Raw genomic sequence first — 24,339 nt, 5'->3', positions numbered from 1 at the left:
AAGGAACCAATCATTGGGTTTCACGTATACTGATGCCTTTGGTTTCTTTAAGATGTTTAATGGATTTACGATGTGGTTCTAAACTCTTACGTGAAAATTACATTAAAAAGTAAATTTTGTGCAAAAATAGAAAAGCACACACTTTGTTGGTTTTTGTCATGGCCTGGCCTAACCTAACTTATACGTATTACAAGTCTGCATGAAATATAATGCAATTATATTATTACGATGTAATGATTAGAACTGGCTGCAAACGTCTATAATTGTCTAAAACTTTTATCGGTTCCGTTTTGGTGCAGTGTGCACGCCATTGTACGATTCGGCTTGTTTTAACGTAGCCTTTCGTTCAACGCTAGTTTTCCTATTCGCGTTGAATACTGACCAATCGAATTCCGCGCGCGCCCTGGGGGGAGGAGCCACGCTGAATCGTAACAATTAACGAAGTTCTCGAGGGGGCGCGTGCGGGTGAGTTGTGAAAACTTTCTTTTAAAATATATCTATATATATAAAAAAAATTAAATAAAAAACATTTCGGTTATTTGCATGCAGTCGGTTCTTATATTTACTTGTTCCGGACAACTAGAGGCATTGCAACTTCGCAACTGAGTAACTTCGTGTTGAGTTTTTCGAGTAAAACCCAATTCTACACAATTTCTGGTAGCTAAACCGGGAGGACATTTTAGAACTCGTTTGGTTGTGATCTGTTTGTTAGCATCAAATGAACCCTTACAAACAAACAGGACTTATTTAGCACACAGTTATAATCAGTTTTCCCTCCATTTGTTCCGGAAGAATTTATGACCAAATGATTTTGTTTTAGTTTCTTTGCCTGCTATTGTTTATAAGCATTCGAATGGCCTCATTTTGACTAGAATAACAACGGCGTAAATCAGTGTTTGTCTGTATTAGTTTTGCTTACCTACAGTTTTGATGGTTTAAATTTGATATTTTGTCTAGTCCTGCACCATTAGGATTATTTCCGAGCCAATTCGGGTTAAGTTTTAATCCTAGTAATACTGCAGTGAACCTGATTGGGGGGAAAAACTAGTCCATTTTGGAACCGAAGAAAGAGAGAATTCATGGAAAGACACGCACACAAGGCATGTTAAACAAATGTTACTCCGTATTAAGAAATGTTTAAAGCCGAATCATATGGCAGCAGTAGGGTTTTATCACCATATCCGATACATTGCAAAACAATCAGTTTGGTTATATTTATGCACTGTACATATGCTTACATATATATCACATGCTGTTAATATGCTACATATTTATCTGCACTATTTGCACGATTGCTACTTTTTGCACTTCTGGTAGATGCCAAACTGCATTTCGTTGCTGCGTACGTGTACAATGCAATGACAATAAAGTTGTATTTATCTATCTTATGTGGGGGGAAAAGTGAATGCATATTTTGTAAACTGGTGAACATGCCAGAATAGAACACCAGTGTTATGTCAGGGCACCATCCATAAACACATTGGCAATTTTAACAAACTCGTTCTCATCTGTTTTAAAAATGAACCCTGAGCAAAACCATGCATATACAACGGAAGAACACCTACACCTTGCACTGCGAAACTTAATTTTCATGTCTATGAGGATATATTAAACATTCAATACATATGACTGAAATTACCATCGCTTCGCGTTTTTTCTTTATTTTTTGTATTTTTTTAATATTGTTACTGTACTGCAAATATGTTGTCCTTTCACTCGGATTTAAGCCGGAGTTCATAAAAATAACATTCACCATTTAACATTTTGCAGATTACATTATAATAAAAAAAAAACCTTTTACAGTTTGTTACATTGTCAGTGTCCTTGTTTTCTTTTTTGCTTAATGAGTAGTTTTTGTTCGAAGCCCACCTTAATATATTAACAATACCTAATGCATTATGTCTGTTATAGGAAGTCACCTGGAATTTCCCTCAGGTTATGAAAAGATGGTGACGAGTGTGCCGTTCGATTCGGATGCCAAATCCAGTGAATCTGAGCTGCTGGCTTGGCTCAATCACACTTTGCAGTCTGGATTTAACACTGTGGAGCAAACATGCTCAGGTATTTAGCTTAAGGTTTCCACATACCCACACCATGTAATGCATATTACTTAGAGACAAGTTAGGGATTTTGAAAAAAAAAATTTAACAACGTAATTTAATAGTCAGTGATGTTCAGTTTTGGTTTGGTTGAATGTGGAACAAAACAAAAAAATACTGTATATGTGAAACAATATTTATTAAAAATTTTTTTGCACATTACACTTTTGCTAAAATGGTCGGATCCTTGGGATTCTCAAAAGCATTGGAGTTGGTTGATGTTTTTGAAATTCTAATATTAGCAAAAATCTATGGCAGAATAACGTATAATAATCATTATAATTATACTATCTTACAGTGGACTTAATCTAAATACAATACATAGCTGAAAAGTTACCTGACCATCATATATGTGCTTGTTGAACATCCTGTTATAGTCTCATTTATGTTGTAATTATAACCTCGAATCATCTGGGAAGGTATACTACAGTTTGGCTGTGTGTACTTATTTACGCACAAGAGGATTTGTGTAGTCAGGTGCTCATATTGGAACAGAAGCCCTTGGGTGGAATCTGAAAGGTGTTTTGTGGGGTTGAGGTCAGAGATCTGTTCAGGCACCTTTAATGTTTCTGTATAAAACTTGGCAAACTAAATCTTAATGAACTTTGTCATGCTGAAACAGGTTTGGGCATATGGGATTGATGGTCACACGTTTCCAAACATTTGACATTATAGTGTATAAAAGTGCTAAGCCAATAACTGCTCATTATTTTACAGAATATGCAATAGAGATGACAAGATTTAAAGCACAGACACATGGTGGATCTGAATTGTCTTTTATAATTACTCCACACTTTCAATGTGGTATTTGTGGTAAACCTGCTGTCTGGTCATATGAGGTTATCTTTTTTTCTTTTGTTTTAATGATAGTCTTGTTCTTTGACTGAGATTTGCGTGTTTGTGTCCAGGTGCTGCCTATTGTCAGTTAATGGACCTGCTGTACCCTGGCTCCATTGACTTACAAAATGTAAAGTTTAAAGTAGAGGATGAAATGGATATGACTAACAACTACAAGCTGCTTGAACGTGCCTTCTCTAAGAGTTCTTTGACTAAAGTAAGTTTCAGTAACATTTGATATCATATCATCATGCAGTACCTGTCCCACGTGAAAAGACAGGACAAATGCAGGCTGTGTTTACAGAGAGGGTGTAACTGTACCTAATATATTTTGGATCTCTTGCTATGATATTGGGGACTAAAATTTGGCTGTAAATGCAGGACAGGAAAGAAGCATTTGTTTCAAGTAGTGGTCAGTTTTACTTTTTGACAACTTTATGTAAGTGAATTCTAACTGGTGAATTTGTACGCCAAACCTATAGCAAAAAAAATAATTTTACACGTTGCTTTATACAAATGATAACAAAAAAAAAAAGTTGCCATTCCATTGCTTTTTTTTCCCCTCCATGTAGGCCTTAATGATGTTATCTTTATTGTACATACATTCATAAGTTTTGGAACACCTACATTTTTCCAGTTTATACTAAAACGTATGCAGTTAAAGGTCTGTATTCTCTGAAATGGAAATTAACGCAAAGAACAAATAAGCAACTGGCGATAGAAAAAATATTATGGAAAAATGTTAACATAATTGAAGCCACTTTTTGCGGATAACAGCCAGACACCCTCGTGGGAAAGTTCTTTCCAACACTGCTGTAGATGTTCTTTCCAAATCAGCTCAGTTTAAGGGTGGAGACTTCGCTGGCCATTCCAGTGGTAGTATTTTAGGGTAAGGGTGCCACTCACTCTGTGCTATTTGAAAATTCTGGATCCAGCATTAGCGACATTTTTAAGCCCCAGACCATCGCGATTCTTCCGGTGTCTCACAACGAGGATACATTCTTTCACCTATTCAGTGGCATACAGAAACCCTGCATGATAACCCAAATATTTAAAATTTTCATTCATTGGTTTATAACTAATTCTACCAGTAGTCCGTAATCTGCTGGCAGCGCTTCATGGCCTAGCAAACCTCATTTTTTTATTTTTCCATGTAAAATCACTTTTTTACTGCTGCTTGATGTCTTAAACCTGCAGCTTGAAGTCTTCTCTTCACAGTTCAGAACTGAGACTTGCTTGTTTTAATCAGTGATAAGCTGTGCTTGAATCTTGCTTGTCAACAGTAATTGTTAATCTCTGTCAATGAGGTGGAAAGTGTTTTTTATTTACATTTGTTTTATTTATTAAATTTATTTATTTATTTTTGCACAGCAATGATTTAACAAAACTGCTGTGATCCCATTGTGTATGTAAGGAAATCATGTTTGTATGCAATGCTCATCGATATTACAGTAAAAGAAAGAATAAAATGTTATATATAAATCCAAACCTTTATTCAGATCACAGTTTATCACCAGTTTAGTCAATACATTTTTTTTTATTATTTTTGCTGTTATCATCAGGCTGGATTTTCCAGTGAAGTGTTTTTTGGTCATCATCCTTTTTATTTGCAGTATTTTTCTGTGTTTATTTCATAGAAACTGGTTCATTTTCATACTGTCATATAAAAAGCCATTTTTCCTCTCTGCACAGTTTTAATCACATGCCAAATCCATTTTTCCTATAGACACTGGATATTGAAAAGTTGGTCAATGATGTTAAATCAGAGGTGCTGAATCTACTGAGGTGGTTCAAAGTGTTTTTTGAGCACAATTTTGCGGGATATACCTACAACCCTGTAAAGGCTCGAGGTGGACGGATTCTGGAACCCTATCTTCCGAAGAAACCAAGGGCTCTAGTGCGGCTGGATTTTTGTGAGATTGTGCATTTTCTATCTATTTTCCATTGGCATTATACAAGATCTCAGATTACATAAAACATCTGTTCATTTCTCATGCTTATTTTTTTTTTTATTGCAGCAACGGTTCCTAAAAGGATTAGTGAAAATGCTGACACAAAAGTGAAGGGAAGAGATTCAGAGTCTTTTGACTTCAGCCAGGCTGTGCTTTTTTTTATCAGGAAATACTGTCCCTCTGTCTCAGCCAGCATGGACTCGTCTATCGGTTGTAGCAAAGCCAAACATGTCCTGGGACAGAAATACAGAAAAAACATTGCAGCATTCTGTAACCAGACCCCTTACTGCCTGTATATGTTCCATGAAGGAGAGAACGTCTATGTGGTCTTGATTGGCTATTTTGACCAGACTGTTGGAGAAGCCAAAGTGAGGTTGCTTGATTTTATTCAGGAGACACATGCAAACTTATTAAACAGTGCTGTGAAGACTCTTCAAACGTTGAATATTCCTCTGGCTAACCTTACAGCATTCTATTCTAATGCACCCAATCTTGCAGAGCTGATTTCAGGTCTGAAAGCTTTCAATCCTGGCACTGTTTCTCTTTGTAGCCTTACTGGAATGGCTGAGCAAGCATGTCACAGTGGCATTATGGCAATGGAGCAGTCATCACAGATCCAAGAACTGATCACAGAAGTCCACCAGCACTTCCTGTCTCTACCTGACTTTTTGAAGGAACAGCTTAATAATATGGGAGACTTCCGGTTTACTCCTTATTTGACATCTGATTGTCTCATGCTCAGAACAACACTTTACAAAATGGCCATAGCATGGTCAGACTTAGTGCATTACTTTAATTCTGAAAGTGACAGCAGCAGTTTAAATGGGCAAATGTGTTGCCTCCTCAATAATAAAACGTTAAGACTGACTTTCCATTTTCTGAGCCATGCCCTGAAGCCTCTTTGCAAATTTCAGGAGAGCTTGGACTCTGGTAAAGATGTGAGAACATTGTTCCAAGATGCCTTTAGTTTAATTTATGATTACATATCCAGCTTCCTCACTCCTAAAGCTGTGGAACGCTACTTAAGGAAAGGTAACTTGGGCTCACCAATGAAGAACATGGTGGAACATCTACCAAGAGACAAGCTGGATGTTGGTGAAGAGGTAGTGGAATATCTTCGTCAAAATGATTCAGAATTAACTGGCTCAGTAGATCTCTTTTACAAGAGTGTCCTTTCGTTCTACATGGCAGTCAGTTCCAGTATTGTTGAGAGTTTACCTATTCCTGATAATGCTCTGAGAAATATTGCTGCCCTCTTAAGCCCAGAAGGCAAGATGGAAATCACTGGAAAGGCCGTAACCGATTTGGGTGTCCAATTTGGTATTTGTTCGTTTGGAGAAGGCACCAGCTTGTTAACCGATGATTTTCTTGAATATCAGTTTGCTGAGCAGGAAGATGAACTTGTCGGTCCTGCTGTTCAGTCACTGGAACAGTACTGGATGACAGAGCTGAGGATTTTGGGAAAGACATCTCTCTTTCGAAAGCTGATCCTTAGCTTGTTGGCCTTGCCCAAGACCCTGAGAATGGAAGACATTTTTGCACAAGTGAGTAACTAGTGAAAAACAAAAGCATTACTTCATCTTAGTTCATTCTGTTGCTATCAATATTTGAAAGAAAGGCATGAAACCATAGTACCAAATTCAAACTAGATACATATGCTCTGTTTTGTTATTTCATTTATTAATTGCTGAATGCTTAAATTCAGGTTCCATTGTCAGTAGATTTGTGCACCTATCATTTCAAATTCGGTAAGGTACACTATATGGACAAAATTATTGCGACACCTGACTTCCCAGCTGTATGTGGTTCTTTCCCAAATTTTTACCGCAAAGCTGAAGGCATGCAATTGTCTTTGGATGAAGCAGCATGAAATTTTCTCGTAACTTGACCTAGGAGACCAAAAACTGTTCCAACATGATAATGCCCCTGTGCACAAAGCAAACTCGATGAAGAGATGCATTGCATGGGTTTGAGAGAAAGATCGCTTACTATAGAGCTCTGACCTCAACCCTATTGAACACCTTTGGACTAAACTGGAACACTGACTGCACCCCAATCCTTTTTACCTCACCTACATTAGTACCTGACTATACTAACACCCCTGTGTCTGAATGAGCACAAATCTCCACAAGCACACTCCAGAATTTAGTGGAACATCTTCCAGGACAGTGGAGGAAATTTTAAGAGCAAATTGGGACTAAATGTAGAATTTGATGCTCAAAAAGCAAATACCATACTTATAACCAGGTGTCCACAAACCTTTGCCAGTACAGTGTGTATCTGGTTTTCAAAACTAAAGGGTATTACCTGTGTCTGTATGTTTTTGCTGATTTCAGGTGTTTGAGAGTGTTGATCACTGCATTAATGGCAGCGTGGAAGAGAGAATAATGGAAATCTCTTTCGGCAAAGACATGGTGCGCGACGAAGATGATTATGATGATGATGTCACAGACAACAGTTCCTACATAAGTGCCCCATCACAACCCCTCAGTCCAGAGACTCTGAGTAGTTCAACATCGGGTAATTATTGCTTCCTTAAATGAATGGCTGGGGGTCGTGTGATAATGGCTTAGACCAGGATTAAGCAGTTACTGAAGATAAATGACTGAAACGCACACCTGCATCATTTCAGCATAACGCTTTTGTGCCACTTTCATCAAAAACTGAAAAAATATAAAAAAATATAAATATTTTTATATATTTTTATATATATATATTTTTTTATTAAAAAAAAAAAAAAAACATTAGCTTAATTTCTTTGTACCGATCACCTGAAACCCATTTTGATTCTCAGATGTCATTGATCTGACTGAAGAGGAAGAGATATTTATGGAGACAAATGCCAGTGCCTCTGCTCCAGACAAGAAGAGAATGGAAATCCCAGGTTAATAAACGGATTATTTTCAGAATAATTTCTCAGTGATGCATATGCATGTTATGTTATATGCAGGTGGTAACACATTTTGTTTTAATTTTTCCGAATCAACAGTTGTAGATGAGGACACAGATGATGATGATATATGGAGTGATGTGTTATATCCAGAGGTAACAATTTTTATACTCTTCTCTACAATGTTAAATACACTGTTGAATACATAGTGTTAACTGTGCATATTAATGTCATGCAAATTCATATTTCTAGATTTATTTTTTCTTCCCAGAAAATAAAAGACCATGTTTCCTCAACACCTTATAAAGAAAGAGAGTATGCATGCCAGGTAAACTCCTAAAATCTAATTATTGTCAGCCATTGCTTTAGGTTGTGAAGTCTGAAACGTTGAAATTACTTAAGAAATGTAATCTACTTATTTCAAGTCACTGTATTAATTGCAATTTAATGTAATTTTACAAACCACAAACAAATGAAGCACAAAAACCCAGGTATATGTTTAGTGGAAATAAGCTTAAAATCTCTACAGGCATACAGATGGTCCCCGGGTTACGATGGTTCGACTTACGATTTTTCGATCTTACGATGACTAGAGTGATACTGTAAAAATCAATTGAATTGCTTCCTTGATAAAAGGCAGATGACAATTAGGATAACTGTATGATTTCTCTTGGTCTCAGTAGTTGGTTTTAAAAGCCTGCAATTTTGACAGTATTAGCATCTATTTATATACACTGTATACCTTCACAACTCCTCCAAAGAGGGTTGTGTGTAGAATATGAGTGCTCTTTTACTACCAAGCAGACCATTGAAGTACTCTGTTTAAAAAATAAATTTAGTGGTAAAAATGGTGCCAAACAGTACCTTTTCCTGGCCCTGGTTGGAAAGATACTATTGTCTTATGTACCCAAAAGGTGCATGCAAGTTTGCCACCTAACCAGTTGCTGGTACCATTTTTGATCACGTCTACAATACTATATAAAACACTTTTATTAAAGGGTTCCTCAAGGCTTTATTTGGTACTTAAACCTCGAGGGGACATTCTTTTTTTGTATGGTTGTACAAAGACTAAGGTCTAAGGTAGCCTTAAAGGAACAAACCCAAGATTGTTCTCCTTAAAACTTTGTGCTGTTATGTCTTTGCCTTTGTCTGCCCCATAGGATGGAAAGCCTTTTGCAGCAGGAGAGATGGTATGGGGACGGGTGTGGGGTTCTGCACTGTCTCCTGGCCTGGTGCTCAGATGGACTGATAGGAAACCCAGAAATTACCGTAGAAAGGTGGTGTGGTTTGGTGACGGCATGGTCACTAAGGTAAAATTGCAAATAGTCCAACTAACTCTATGTTAAGTGTTTATGCCTTTCAGGAATTACACTCTTTCCTTTCCATGACTACAGGTTAATTTAGATGGTCTACAGCCGTACACTGCATTTGCACAGTGTTTCTGCTCTAATTCCTTTGCCACGGTGACAACATACAAGGATGCCATCTTTCATTCTTTGCAGGTCAGTTTCAACAATGGTCTATATGCAGCACACACCATTTTTAAATATATACAGTAAGGAAAATAAGTATTTGAACACCCTGCTATTTTGCAAGTTCTTCCACTTAGAAATCATGGAGGGGTCTGAAATTGTCATCGTAGGTGCATGTTCACTGTGAGAGACATAATCTAAAAAAATAAATAAATCCAGAAATCAAAATGTATAATTTTTTTAACTGTTTATTTGTATGATACAGCTGCAAATAAGTATTTGAACACCTGAGAAAGTCAATGTTAATATTTGGTACAGTAGCCTTTGTTTGCAATTACAGAGGTCAAACGTTTCCTGTAGTTTTTCACCAGGTTTGCACACACTGCAGGAGGGATTTTGGCCCACTCCTCCACACAGATCTTCTCTAGATCAGTCAGGTTTCTGGCCTGTTGCTGAGAAACACGGAGTTTGAGCTCCCTCCAAAGATTCTCTATTGGGTTTAGGTCTGGAGACTGGCTAGGCCACGCCAGAACCTTGATATGCTTCTTACAGAGCCACTTCTTGGTTATTCTGGCTGTGAAGCTTCATGTCATTGTCATGTTAGAAGACCCATCTTCAATGCTCTAACTGGGGGAAGGAGGTTGTTCCCCAAAATCTTGCAATACATGGCCCCAGTCATCCTCTCCTTAATACAGTGCAGTCGCCCTGTCCCACGTGCAGAAAAACACCCCCAAAGCATTATGCTACCACCCCCATGCTTCACAGTAGGGATGGTGTTCTTGGGATGGTACTCATCATTCTTCTTCCTCCAAACACGTTTAGTGGAATTATTACCCAAAAGTTTTATTTTGGTCTCATCTGACCACATGACTTTCTTACATGACTCCTCTGGATCATCCAAATGGTCATTGGCAAACTTAAGACGTGCCTGGACATGTGCTGGTTTAAGCAGGGGAACCTTCCGTGCCATGCATGATTTCAAACCATGACGTCTTAGTGTATTACCAACAGTAACCTTGGAAACGGTGGTCCTAGCTTTTTTCAGGTCATTGACCAGCTCCTCCTGTGTAGTTCTGGGCTGATTTCTTACCTTCCTTAGGATCATTGAGACCCCACGAGGTGAGATCTTGCATGAAACCCCAGTCCGAGGGCGATTGACAGTCATGTTTAGCTTCTTCCATTTTCTAATGATTGCTCCAACAGTGGACCTTTTTTCGCCAAGCTGCTTAGCAATTTCCCCGTAGCCCTTTCCAGCCTTGTGGAGGTGTACAATTTTGTCTCTAGTGTCTTTGGACAGCTCTTTGGTCTTGGCCATGTTAGTAGTTGGATTCTTACTGATTGTATGGGGTGGACAGGTGTCTTTATGCAGCTAACGACCTCAAACAGGTGCATCTAATTTAGGATAATAAATGTAGTGGAGGTGGACATTTTAAAGGCAGACTAACAGGTCTTTGAGGGTCAAAATTCTAGCTGATAGACAGGTGTTCAAATACTTATTTGCAGCTGTATCATGCAAATAAATAGTTTAAAAATCATATATTGTGATTTCTGGATTGTTTTTTTTAGATTATGTCTCTCACAGTGGACATGCACCTACAATGACAATTTCAGACCCCTCCATGATTTCTAAGTGGGAGAATTTGCAAAATAGCAGGGTGTTCAAATACTTATTTTCCTCACTGTATATATGCTCATGTTGATGAGTAGGCACTTTAGTGGGCCTAGAGCAGCACACTCTCAGGCTCAAGAGCTACAGGAGAGCACTTTCACTAGTATGTGAAACCAAGAAGCACAGTGAGGCACAACAGAAGTGTCACTCTATACTTTTGGTAGTTATGTTGGCTATAGTTGATCGTTAAATTAAATGTTGAGAGAAAGAATGTAATTTCTTCTTGTGTGGTTCATCTTGTTCTCGTGTGCCTGCAGACTGCTGCTGAGCGTGCTGAAAAAGTATTTTCTATAAACTCTGACTCTAAGGATGACCTGCTTAGGCAAATGTTGGACTGGGCCTTCGGAGGCTTTACACCATCTGGACCAAATGGACTCAGACCACGATCAAAAGAAGATGGTATATACGTTCGTTTAAAACCGACTTCCTGAAGTTGCATTATGGAAGACCATCAAGATGGTTAAAGGATGGTCACAAACTGATCTGTTGTATCCATTGTGCTTATTTTCAGAATTCCCTAAAAAGTTCAACTGGAGGTTCCCAAATAGGAATCAACTGATTGTCAGTGAGAGGCAAAAAGATCAAGAAAAACGTAATATATACAACTTAAAAGAAGTGTCTGTGTGCTTGAAGAGACTCTCTCTGGACCTGCATAATGGCCGATTTCACCTAAAAGATGGAAACTTGAATGACCAGCTTTTATGTCCAAAACCAAAACAGTCCTCCTTACAGAATGAAAAGAGCTTCTCTTTTTCGACTAGACGACCCACTCCAAAAAAACAGAAATGCTTTTCCAAAAATAAAGATCAAAACAACGATTGTAGCTCAGTTGTTCATGGAAAGCAAGACAACAACAGGTGTATGTATACCTTTCCTTTTGTGTACAAATTTTCACCAGGTGATTGTCATTTAAGTTTGTAAAAATGACCTTTTACTCTTTCTTCTTTTTTTTTTTTTTTTTTTTTAGATCAAATGGTACATGACGTTTTGGTCAAAGGGAAGAATATTGAAGGTGGGAAATAATTGTTAAAAAATGATTCTCGTATGATTATTTTAATCATGGTTTGATATTGTAACTTAATTCTTTTTTTGCAATTTTAAGATTTCTGCTTATCGTGTGGAAATTCATGCATCGAGATCTTCCATCCACTGTTTGAGGGGAGTCTATGCTTGAAATGCAAGGTAGTGTTGTAAACTGTTATTAGCAGATCTTACTTATACAAACAACCAGCCTCAGATGAGGCAACAGAATAGGCAACAAATTTTACTACTGACCATGTGCTATTTCTTCTTCTTCTTCTTCTTCTTCTTCTTCTTCTTCTTCTTCTTCTTTCGACTTCTCCCATTAGGGGTCGCCACAGCGGATCATCTGTCTCCATACCCCCCCTGTCCTCTACATCTGCCTCTTTCAACCCAACTTACCTGCATGTCTTCCCTCACCACATCCATAAACCTCCTCCTTGGCCTTCCTCTTTTCCTCCTTCCTGGTGGCTCCATCCTCAGCATTCTCTTACCGATATACCCCATGTCCCTCCTCTGCACATGTCCAAACCATCTCAATCTCGCCATCCTCACCGTGTCTCCAAAACGTCCTACATGCGCTGTCCCTCTAATCAACTCATTTCTAATCCTGTCCATCCTCGTCACTCCCAACGAGAACCTTAACATATTCAGCTCTGCTTCCTCCAGCTCCACCTCCTGTCTTTTACTCAATGCCACTGTCTCTAATCCATACAACATTGCAGGTCTCACCACAGTCCTATAAACTTTTCCTTTCACTCTTGCAGATATTCTTCTATCACAAATCATTCCTGTCACTCTTCTCCACCCTGCCTGCACTCTTTTCTTCACTTCTCTAACACACTCTCCATTGCTTTCACTGTTGATCCCAGGTACCTAAACTCATCCAGCTTCTCCACCCCTTCTCCCTGTAACCGCACCACTCCACTGCCCTCCCTCCCATTTACACACATGCACTCTTAGCATGTCTTAGTCCTACAGACTTTCATTCCCCTTCTCTCTAGCACATATCTCCACTTCTTTTGACTCTTCTCAAACAGCTCTCTTCTCTCACCACAAATAACAATATCGTCCACAAACATCATAGTCCAGGGAGACTCCTGTCTGACCTCGTCCATCAACCTGTCAATCACCACTGCAAACAGAAAAGGGCTCAGAGCCTATCCTTGATGTGGTCCAATCTTCACCTTAAACTAGTCTGTCATTAATACTGCACACTTCACTGCTGTCACACTGTCCTCATATATGTCCGGCACCACCCTCACATACACCTGACTTCCTCGTACAATACCACAACTTCTTTCTTGGCACTCTGTCGTACGCTTTCTTTAAATCCACAAACACACAATGCAACTACTTCTGACCTTTTCTATACTTCTCCATAAACATTCTCAAAGCAAATAATGCGTCTGTGGTGCTCTTCCTCGGACATGTGCTATTTAATCTTTGGTAAATAAAACCATACAACTGAAGTGTCTATATTGACCGTAGGGTTACATATTTTTATTGATTTTTGTATCCTTCTTGTAATTTACATTTACACATATTTACACCTGTGTGTTGTGTAGGATAATTTAACAGAGACTTTGTATCGGTATGATGATGATGGATATCAGTCATACTGCACTGTCTGCTGTGCTGGTCTGGAAGTAATTCTGTGTGGACATGACAGCTGCTGTCGGTAAGTAAGTAAAGGTTGAAAAATTAGGTCAATAATGAAGCAGCATCATCATGGTTGCAGCAAAAGAGTTTATGCAATAACTGCCCAGTCCTTCCTGATTCAACTATTACCAAGGTGCTGCATCAGACCTGGGCAAACTACGGCCTGCGGGCCACATCCGGCCCTTTGTATGTCCTTGTCCGGCCCGCGTGAGGCCAATCATAAATTACAGGGATGCACCGAAGATTTTCGGCCGAAATACCTAAATCACCGAAACAACACGGCAGAAACACAATTGTAATGACGCAATAAAAAGCGCAGCAGCACACGGTTATCTGGATAAGAGCAACATGTCTGCGGTGTGCGGATAGCGATTTGCAAAACATGCAATGCTGAAATTTCAAGAGGGGGTGTATCTGCAAAGAGTTTCTCCACATCGGGGTTTAATTTATCACCTGAAATCCAAACATCCCGATTGCCATTCTAAATATGAGAAGAACGCGGCGCAGAAAAGTAAAGTCAATCCGAGCATGCGCACTCCGTCTGTAGAGGACGTTTTTGAAAAGGCAGGAAAGTTTTCCAGTGATGGTGCCAAGGCAAAAGGCATAACACAAAAAAATGATGGATTTCATTGACTTTTGAATTGATTTTTTATTTCGGTGCATTCCTAAAATATTATCGTTGGTGTGGCCCTCTGACACAATTCAGGTTTCCCATGTGGCCCCTTGTAAAAATTAATTGCCCACCCCAGTGCTGCATGAAACATTGTGTTGTTATGCATCTGTTTACGGTGACGTAGACTAAAGCCTGAATTATATGTAGCTTTAAAGGTGTAGGAGATGGAATTTTCACTGTATACCTTGCACACTCCTGAAATGTACAGCGTTGGTCATGCAATAATTCTGTTTAGCCGGTCACATGGCAACAGTGAAAAAAATCGTGCAGATACATTACCCTCACATGAGTTCTTCGAGAAAGAACAGAAAAACAGAAAAAGTTTTGCCCCGTTATTGGAAGTTTGCAACTTATACCCTGATGAATACACTGCTACATTTGGCTGGAGCTATGGGAGCATAATAACTGTAGAATGCTTAGAAGTTCTTAGAAGTTTTAATTGTCAATTCTTTTATTTAGGTTATTTTATTTTATTTGTACTTGTTTTGTCTTGTCTCCTGTGTGCAGGTCTTTTTGTAAGGACTGTTTGGAGATCCTGATTGGTAAAGGCACATTTAATCAACTAAAAGACTTGGACCCATGGATCTGCTACTTATGCGCACCAGAGAAAAGCTCCGGGGCTTTGAGACCCAGACATGACTGGAGTATTCGTGTCCAGGAATTCTTCGTGAATAACAGTGCCATGGAATTTGTACGTGCTTTCTTATTGTTTTCCAGATCATTTTTATAATGGAAGTTTATCAGCAGTACTGCTTCGATTATATAAAAGAAGATTCATATAATCATATAAAACAAATTCACAAGAAGCAATGTCATACGTTTGTCATAGATTGTAGTTTTAAAAATGTTGTTTTACCCGCACTCATAAAAATAAAAGATACACAGAAGTCTTTTGTATTTAGCTTGTTTTTCACTCAGGAACCATTTACACAATCTGGCAGAATCCAGATTCGTGTCCTAGTCACTGCCTAGGGTATAATAAATACATGGCTATTCTGTGACCTAAGAACATCAGGCTCAATACTTTGTTTTATGATGGACCAATAAATACAAACTATTTCAGGTATAGAAATAAAAGGATAACGAAATCCATAAAGCAAAGAGTTATATCTGCATTGTGGTATTCTAAAGCTTTGTGAATTTTAGGGGAAAAAATGGTTCTCTTGCCGTGGTGTTAATTTTCCGCCATTCACAGTGAAGTATTGGGTATCGCAGGTTTCTAGAGAAGTGTTGACCCTGTTGAACTTTGAAAGAAAAACCACCTTCTTAAAACCATTGATTCTGTCCTTACTCCCAGGAGCCGCATCGTGTATACCCATCGATCCCTGCCAACCTGCGACGTCCAATCAGAGTCCTTTCCTTATTTGATGGAATAGGTACAGGTAAGTCGCAGAAGGTGTTTTTAGATTAGAAGCATGTATGTTCATTCATAGATTTTTCCACCAGAGGGAGCTGTAGGCACTAAAGTAAGGAGTATTTTCACACTGGGAATGTCTGTCTGCATTACATTTGGGAATTTTTACGTGTATTAGGACCAGCACCATGTAGGTTTAGTAATGCTTATTGTCTTCAACTGTGTGTCCTCCATACGTGACGCGTTAAATTTGTGTGTGTACATTTTAGGATACCTGGTACTGAAGGATCTGGGCTTTAAAGTGGAAAAATATGTTGCATCAGAAATCGATGATGAGTCCATCACGGTATCAACAGTGAACCACAATGGAAAAATCATCCAAGTGGACGATGTCCGTGTAATTACTAAGGCTCATGTATGTATACACATTTTTATTTTCCACTGTTTTCAATCAGTCCGTTTCGGTATCAGGAAAACAACCCCAATAGTCTATTTCAGACTGTCACTCTTTTATATTGTGTATTTCAGATTGAGAAATGGGGTCCATTTGACCTTCTTATTGGTGGCAGCCCATGCAACGACTTGTCGATAGTAAATCCTGCCAGGAAAGGCTTGTTTGGTATGGCATTCTGCTTCGTTACTCTGATTATATCTACTTCAGCATTAATGTATTCATTTAAATGTACAGTGGAACCTCGATACTCGCGACCTTAACACTCATGACCTCGATAGTCTGCGACTTTTCATTCAGAACCGGACTAAAGAGTAACTCGCGAAAAATCTGATAGTTCGCGAGAAGCCGCGAGTGACTTTCAAAACAGTTTCTACTAATAAATTACAAATTGTTTGAAAAACTATTATTGTATTATTCATTTAAAGTAGTAAATAAAACATTTATGAAAAGTAATTCACAATTTTTGAGTTTACAGTACAATTCCACTTGAAAAAGGAACCATCAAAAGGACAAATAAAAAAAAAGGAGTCTCACCATTTTTTGTTACGCGTGAGGGATCATAGAACGTAAATCCTCCACACCACCACGCGAGTATCGAGGTTGCACTGTATTGTTAAAAAAAAAAAAAAGGTTATTTCAGAAAACTCTTGCAGAAGGCTTTTTTAAATGTATTTATTTATTTTTTAAATGAGCTTCATAATCTTTTCTCTAATCTCAAATCTCTCCTGATTGCAGAGGGCACAGGACGACTCTTCTTTGAATACTACCGGCTGCTGAACATTATGAAGCCCAAGGATGAAGACCCTCGACCATTCTTCTGGCTTTTTGAAAACGTTGTATTCATGAACACCAAGGACAAAGTTAATATCTGTCGTTTCCTTGAAGTAAGAATTTGCCGAATGATATGCTATTGCAATGTGTTTAGTGTTGCCCTGCGTATTACTGCCACGTTCAGATTGATGCTAAAAGTTCTTTTTTAAATCCCTTCCCAAACCTGCCGACTTACTTTTACTAAGGAACCAGAAGCCAGAGTGGTATGGTTTAATTCTGCTGGTGTAAATGTTTCATGAATGCATATTAACCTATTTGGCTGATTTGTTCCACTCCACATGGAAAACACACGGTTAGTTCATGGTTACTTTTCACAAGTGTTTCCTACATAAAAACAGTGCATATTATAGCAGTTTATTTACTGTGCTCTTATTTAACTGACTGTACCTGAGAGCAACCACGACTTTGAACTTCTGAAGTAAACCACTTCTACTTTATATATTTTGAGCAATGTGGCAAGAGTGCATTAGGAGTTCATTTAGTCAAGTCAAGTCAAGTCAAGTTTATTTGTATAGCGCTTTTCACAACAGACATTGTCTCAAAGCAGCTTTACAGAAAACAACAGTGAAGGTGAATGGTGTGCGTTTGTCCCTGATGAGCAGCCGTGGCGACAGTGGCAAGGAAAAACTCCCTTAGATGATATGAGGAAGAAACCTTGAGAGGAACCAGACTCAAAGGGGAACCCATCCTCATATGGGTGACATCAAAAGTTTGGTCATAAATCTTTCAACAATACAGAACAATTTGTGATCATCATAGATCCAGCATCAGCTTCTCCATGCCAGGGCCTTTAAACACTCGGCATCTACTTCTCCATGATCATCCATAGGTCCATAATCTTCACGAGGTGGGACGTGACTGGAGCTGGCCAAACCTCAGGAAGCCTCGGGATGGGGAGAGAAAGAGAAGCAGTGGAGAGGAATTAGCGTAGCTGCTGTTCATGATATTAACAGCACAAGTTGATAATGTGCATGTGATCAGATGTTCTGGAGCACAAGGTTGTGATGTGATGTGTGTGATGTGTGTTATGTGTAGGCTTTGCTAAAAAGATATGTTTTTAATCTGCACTTAAACTGGGAGAGTGTATCTGAACCCCGAACACTGTCAGGAAGACTATTCCAGAGTTTAGGAGCTAAATGTGAAAATGCTCTACCGCCTTTAGTGGACTTTGCTATTCTAGGAACTACTAGAAGCCCAGAGTTTTGAGATCTCAGGGAGCGTGACGGATTGTAGCGTGTTAAGAGACTGGATAGATACATGGGAGCCAAACCATTTAGTGCTTTATAAGTGAGTAGCAGTAGTTTGTAGTCTATTCGAAACTTAATAGGAAGCCAATGTAGGGACGATAAGATTGGGGTTATATGATCGTATTTTCTTGACCTAGTAAGAACTCTTGCTGCTGCATTCTGAACTAACTGAAGCTTGTTTATTAATGATGCAGGACATCCACCTAGTAATGCATTACAGTAGTCTATTCTAGAGGTCATAAACGCATGGACGAGCTTCTCTGCATCAGATATAGATAACATATTTCTTAGCTTAGAAATATTTCTAAGGTGAAAGAAGGCTGTTTTTGTAACTTGATTGATGTAATTTTTAAAAGATAAGTTGCTGTCTAAAATAACTCCCAGGTCTTTTACCGTTGAACTAGTAGTTACAGAACAACCGTCTAAATGCAGGCTGAGATGCTGGAGCTTCTGTGTACTATTTTTTGGGCCGATGAGCAAAATCTCCGTTTTATCAGGATTTAATAGCAGAAAGTTATGGGTCATCCAATCTCTTATTTCTTCAACACACTCAGTTATGCGAGCTAATTGAGCTGTATCGCCTGGTTTGGATGAAATATATAGCTGGGTATCATCAGCATAACAATGGAAGCTAATTCCATGCCTTCTAATAATATTTCCTAATGGAAGCATGTATATTGTAAAAAGCAGGGGTCCCAGAACTGACCCTTGTGGCACGCCATAATTTACTAGCATTATCCTGGATAGCTCTCCATTTAAATCTACGAAATGGTAACGATTGGACAGGTAGGATTTAAACCAGCTTAATGCCTGTCCCTGAATACCGATGTAATTCTGTAAGCGATCGAGGAGAAGATCATGATCTATAGTGTCGAACGCAGCACTAAGATCTAGTAAAACTAATAGGGAGATGTAGCCTTGGTCTGAAGCTAAAAACAGGTCGTTAGTGATTTTAACTAGAGCAGTTTCTGTGCTATGATGGGGCCTAAAACCTGACTGAAACTCTTCAAAGATATTGTTCTCCTGCAAGTGGTTACATAGCTGTGCAGCGACAATCTTTTCTAAAATCTTAGACATAAATGGGAGATTTGAAATTGGTCTGTAATTCGATAGCGTGTTTGGATCCAGATTAGGTTTTTTAATGAGGGGCTTAATAACTGCTAACTTGAGGGATTTAGGGACATGACCTAACGATAGTGAGGAGTTAATAATATTTAAAAGAGGCTCACCAGCTGTATATAACACTTCCTTCAGTAGTTTAGTGGGAATTGGATCTAACTGACATGTTGTTGATTTAGCTTTCATAATAGCATCATACAGCTCTTCCTGTCCTGTACATGTAAAACAGTGTAGTTGTGGGGTTGTAAGTACGATTGTGTCGGGAGATGCTGTCAGAGGTTGAACTGCCACAATTGTTTTTCGAATGTTATCTATTTTTTCAGTGAAGAAATTCATAAAGTCTTCACTACTAAACTGTGATGGAACACATTTTTCAGATCCCTGATTTGTTGTTAATTTAGCGACTGTACTGAAAAGGAACCTGGGATTGTTTTTGTTATTTTCTATGAGTTTGCTCAGGTGTTTAGCTCTAGCAGCTTTTAGCGCCTGTCTGTAGCTAAGCATACTGTCTTTATACGCAATTCTAAATACCTCCAATTTAGTTTTCCTCCATTTTCTCTCCAGATTACGTGTTGTTCTCTTTAGGGCATGCGTATGACTATTATACCAAGGTGCAGGTGCTTGTTCTCGAACCTTTTTTAACCGGATGGGGGCAACAGTGTCTAAAGTGCTAGTGAGGATAAGGTCTATGTTGTTCGCCATCTCATCAAGATGATCAGCATTTATGGGTTTAATGTGAAACTGAGATAAATCAGGCAGGTTATTTATGAATCTGTCCTTAGTGGTTGGAATAATAGTCCTACCAAGTCGATACCGTGGTGAAACACGGTTAATCTGCTCTACCGGTAGTGTGTACAGTAGGAGATAATGGTCTGTGATGTCATCACTCTGGGGTAAAATATCTATATCAGTGACGTCTGCTCCGTAGGATATTATTAAGTCTAGTGTGTGGTTAAAACGGTGGGTTGGTCTGGTGACGTTTTGTTTAACTCCAAAAGAGTTTAGTAAATCGACAAATGATAATCCTAGGGCATCGTTTTCATCATCTACATGAATATTAAAATCTCCAACAAGCAGCACTTTATCAAAGCTGATCAGGAGGTCTGAGAGAAAACAAGCAAACTCATGAAGAAAATCAGCGTAGGGTCCTGGGGGTCTGTACACGGTGACCAGAGCGAGTTTTCTATGCATCTCTGAAAGTGCAATTTTAAGAACGAGCACTTCAAATGATTTAAAGCTGAATCCTAATTTCTGACTAACATTAAGAGAAGCACTATAAATGGTTCCTACACCCCCCCCACGACCAGTCTGACGGGGCTCATGCTTATAAACATATCCTGACGGTGTCGACTCGTTTAGACCCATATAATCACCTGGTTTAATCCAGGTCTCAGTGAGACAGAGTGCATCGAGATTATTATCTGTGATCATCTCATTTACAATCAGTGCTTTGGGTGCAAGTGATCTAATGTTTAAAAGACCGAACTTTAGAACTTTGTTGTGTTTGTTTATCTGGCATTTTTCAGTTTTAACTGCAATAAGATTATTTCTGGATCTTGTGTATGTAATTCTTGGTTTTACTACACGAGGAATAGATACGGTTTCTATAAACTGGGCTGTGTGTGAACTTGTAACTATTTGGTCTGTAGTATGCGTGTTCTTATAGTTGAAGATTTCTTGATGTCTTACCAGTCAGATGGTGTGTAGTATCCTAGAGATGTTATCTGATAGCACTGCTGCTCCAACTCTGCTGGGGTGCAGGCCATCAGGGCGGAAGAACCTAGGACGCTCCCAGAAACAGTTCCAGTTATTAACAAAGAGAAGTTTATGTTCTCGACACCATGACTGTAACCATTCATTTAGAGCTAAAAGTCTACTAAACTTCTCAGCCCCTCGCTGGTAAGTGGGAAGAGGTCCTGACACAATGATCCTCGTTGTGGGTGATGTGCTGCGTACCGTCTCCACCAGGATCCTGAAGTCCCTCTTTAAGATCTCCGTTTGCCGCAGAATGGTGTCGTTTGATCCGGCATGGAGAACAACCGCTCCGAAGTTCTCGTTCAGGATCGCGGGTACCTGCGCAGCGACATCCAGAACACGAGCACCAGGAAAACAGCGAGTGTGCACCTTACCTTTAGCTCGGGTAGCGCGGACATGCCGGACGATGGAATCTCCGAGAATAACAGTGTCGCGTTCCGTCTCGCGGAGGGGGACGAAGCGGTTCTCGGTCGAGATCTCGAAGGCCGGTGGTGGAGGTGGAGACGTCCTCGATCGGGGCTTGGCTTGTCTCTTCCGCCGCGGTCGCATCCAGGGTCCATGTTGCACCGGTGCCGGAGTTGTAGGTGCGCTGGGCCTGGGCATAGAAGCACGCGGAGTTGATGTGCTGGGAGCGTTAGGTTCAACCTGGGAGTTTACCTGGGATGAGTGCGCGTCCGCCCGGGATGTTTCCAGCGCCGCTTTCCGCTCTCGCAGCCGGTCATGCTTTACATGCAGCTCGCGAATCTGTTTCTCCAATGCCTCCATCTCCAACGCCACCGTTTGCAACTCGAACGAGTCCTCACCTGTGCTCGAATGCAGACAAACAACCGGCATAGTGCTTATCGTCACGAACAGATTTATTATAGAGATGTGAGTGAGAGAAAATAAATATAAACAACACTAGTTATAGTCGAGTTAACTAACTACAGGCACAAGTCAGGAAGACAAAAACAATTAAGGATTATTAAAAGAGGAAAAACGGATAGATAGATAGCAAAGTTTGTTTGAAAGACGCCGAGAGATACAAACACGTAACTCGCGGCAAACAAGTCAAACACCATTTAGCCATAAGACATTGGTAGTTTTAGCTATGAGGCAATTAGAAGAGTTTGTAGGGGTCTTATTTTAATTTTTTTTTGTTCTGCTCACATTTCTCAGTAATCTAAAATCAAGGGTACTACCTAGGATCACCTAGGTTCTGGTCTACTTTGTGGCTACTGCTGAAAATGTTTGTGCATTATTTGCCCCCATTATTCTCTTTTGTACCTTGCATTTAATGTCATTGAGGAAATTTCTTTAAATGTTTTGTTTTGTGATTTTGTTTGTGTGTGGTTCTCTTCACAGTGTAACCCAGTCCTTGTGGATGCTGTTAAAGTGAGCCCAGCCCACAGAGCACGCTATTTCTGGGGGAATCTCCCGGGCATGAACAGGTATACATTTTTTTCACTACACAACTGGTTTGCAAACTTTATAGAGACAGCGGTTTAGAGCTGCTGGTATCTTTATTATTTTAGTAATCGAGTACTCTACTGATTATTCCATTGATTGATCGAGTAATCGATTAGAAGTACTTTTTCTTTATTAAAGAGCAATACTCTTTTTAAAAAAAAAAGGGGGGGGGGGAGGACGGGTCTCTTAAAACGAACGTCATTTGTTTTTATTTTTTCAGAAAAAGACATTTTTATTGCTGAAATTGCATACATGAATATCAGTGTAAACTAAACCTAATCAGTGCATTTAATTGCCTTATAAATAATAATAATAATTTAATAATAATAAAAAATTTCTAATATTTAAAAAAAAAAAAAAAAAAAAAAAACCACTATATCAGAAAAAGTAGAGAATTAAGTAATAGAATGGTGTTCAGGACCCAGACACCTTTATAGCATTATGATATTTATAAGCATGTTATGGAAACACTCTAGATGTTTTAAAACTAGACATTATTCATTGTATCTGTAGCATAATAGAGAGAACCACGAGTCAGAAATCTCGAACGCTTCCCTATACTAAAAAAAGAACAGAAATCCCACATACATAAATAGCAACATACAATAGCTGGCCTTTTAACTTTTATTTTATTTTATTTTTGTGTGTGTGTGTGTGTGTGTGTGTGTGTGTGTGTGTGTGTGTGTGTGTGTGTACAGATAAATGTTAATGGCAGTTACACACAGCACAATAGTGCAGATGGATCTTCAAACACTGGTATATTCCTTTAACTCAGTAAAAGAAGTATGTTTTGTTAACTGTTGTCCTATTCTTATCCAGACCAATCGTAGCATCACAGAAGGACAAACTGAGCCTCCAGGAATGCCTCGAAACTGGCCGCACTGCTAAGGTTCACTTTTTTTGTATTTTAGTACATAGCATTAAAAAATCAATCTGAGAATGTAACACAATGTAGCGTGGTAAATAAACGGTTAGAAGTGGAGCTAAGAGTTAGTGTAAACTCATTCTGTTAGATTCTCTAAGCAATTTTTAAATATTAAAGTTTAATATAATATAGTATGACTTTTTTATTTTTTATTTTATTTAAGTATGACGTTTTTGGGTTAATTGAGCAAAAAGCGGATGTGTGATATCTCTAATGTTGCTTGCTAAAGCTCGACTAACTTCCATGTGTGCAATTATTTGTAGTACGTCAAAGTGAGGACCATCACCACACGCTCAAACTCCACCAAGCAGGGAAACAATGACCAGCATTTCCCTGTCTCCATGAACGGAAAGGATGATGGTTTATGGATCACAGAACTAGAAAAGTTTGTCGCTTTTTGTATTCCAACGTATGTTGTACTATATGTAATTCTTAATATTAAACCCATCTCTTCTCCTCCTTCTTGTATTCGTCAGGATTTTTGGATTTCCAAAGCATTACACAGATGTGAAGAACATGGGTCGCCTGCAGAGACAGAAGGTGTTGGGTAAATCTTGGAGCGTCCCTGTGATCAGGCATCTCTTTGCTCCACTGAAGGATTACTTTGCCTGTGACCCCCTAAAATGAGGATTATTTTTAAATGACCTTTTTCTACCTCTTAAAACTTATCCTCACAACTCTTTCAATTAACGTTGCTTGGTTTATTGCTTTAAGTTTTCTTTTAATACTTTCATTGTGCTGACTTGTATGGTAAATTAATGCTTGTTATATACATTTCAGTTGTATCTGCTGTAACAGTTAATAAAATATTTACTATATTCTCATTGCCAGACCGGCTTTGATTTCTATATTCATATACACACTCGGTCATGAGATGTTTTTATTATATTACAGTTGGGTATTTGCACTTATTATAGGTACATGATCGCAC

At 38.9% G+C, this 24,339-nt stretch overlaps 1 protein-coding gene across 1 annotated transcript; it reads left to right on the top strand.

Annotated features, from left to right (window-relative positions):
• Nucleotides 1-353: 353 nt before the first annotated feature.
• Nucleotides 354-24,226, top strand: LOC310741809 (uncharacterized protein). The gene is made up of 25 exons (XM_083570083.1): nucleotides 354-465; nucleotides 1,912-2,061; nucleotides 3,008-3,153; nucleotides 4,663-4,849; nucleotides 4,955-6,432; nucleotides 7,225-7,408; nucleotides 7,683-7,772; nucleotides 7,878-7,933; nucleotides 8,050-8,106; nucleotides 8,939-9,088; nucleotides 9,173-9,280; nucleotides 11,177-11,318; nucleotides 11,431-11,778; nucleotides 11,887-11,931; nucleotides 12,022-12,101; nucleotides 13,508-13,620; nucleotides 14,782-14,965; nucleotides 15,572-15,656; nucleotides 15,898-16,043; nucleotides 16,157-16,247; nucleotides 16,818-16,966; nucleotides 22,379-22,464; nucleotides 23,303-23,372; nucleotides 23,672-23,793; nucleotides 23,885-24,226. Exons 2-25 carry the CDS (start codon nucleotides 1,947-1,949, stop codon nucleotides 24,033-24,035), a joined length of 4,383 nt encoding a protein of 1,460 aa, XP_083426209.1. The 5' UTR covers nucleotides 354-465; nucleotides 1,912-1,946; the 3' UTR covers nucleotides 24,036-24,226.
• Nucleotides 24,227-24,339: the final 113 nt, after the last annotated feature.

The sequence above is a fragment of the Silurus aristotelis genome, assembly GCF_946808225.1.
Source record: "Silurus aristotelis genome assembly, chromosome: 19".
NCBI lineage: Eukaryota > Metazoa > Chordata > Actinopteri > Siluriformes > Siluridae > Silurus > Silurus aristotelis.
This window is presented reverse-complemented; position numbering and strand designations above follow the sequence as displayed.

Coding starts and splice junctions, on each gene's coding strand:
- LOC310741809 (XM_083570083.1), top strand. CDS start 1,947: ATGGTGACGAGTGTGCCGTTCGATTCGGATGCCAAATCCAGTGAATCT. Junction 11,779..11,886: donor AAAGCAAGACAACAACAGGT/GTATGTATACCT, acceptor TTTTTTTTTTAG/ATCAAATGGTACATGACGTT. Junction 16,248..16,817: donor TGCCAGGAAAGGCTTGTTTG/GTATGGCATTCT, acceptor TCCTGATTGCAG/AGGGCACAGGACGACTCTTC.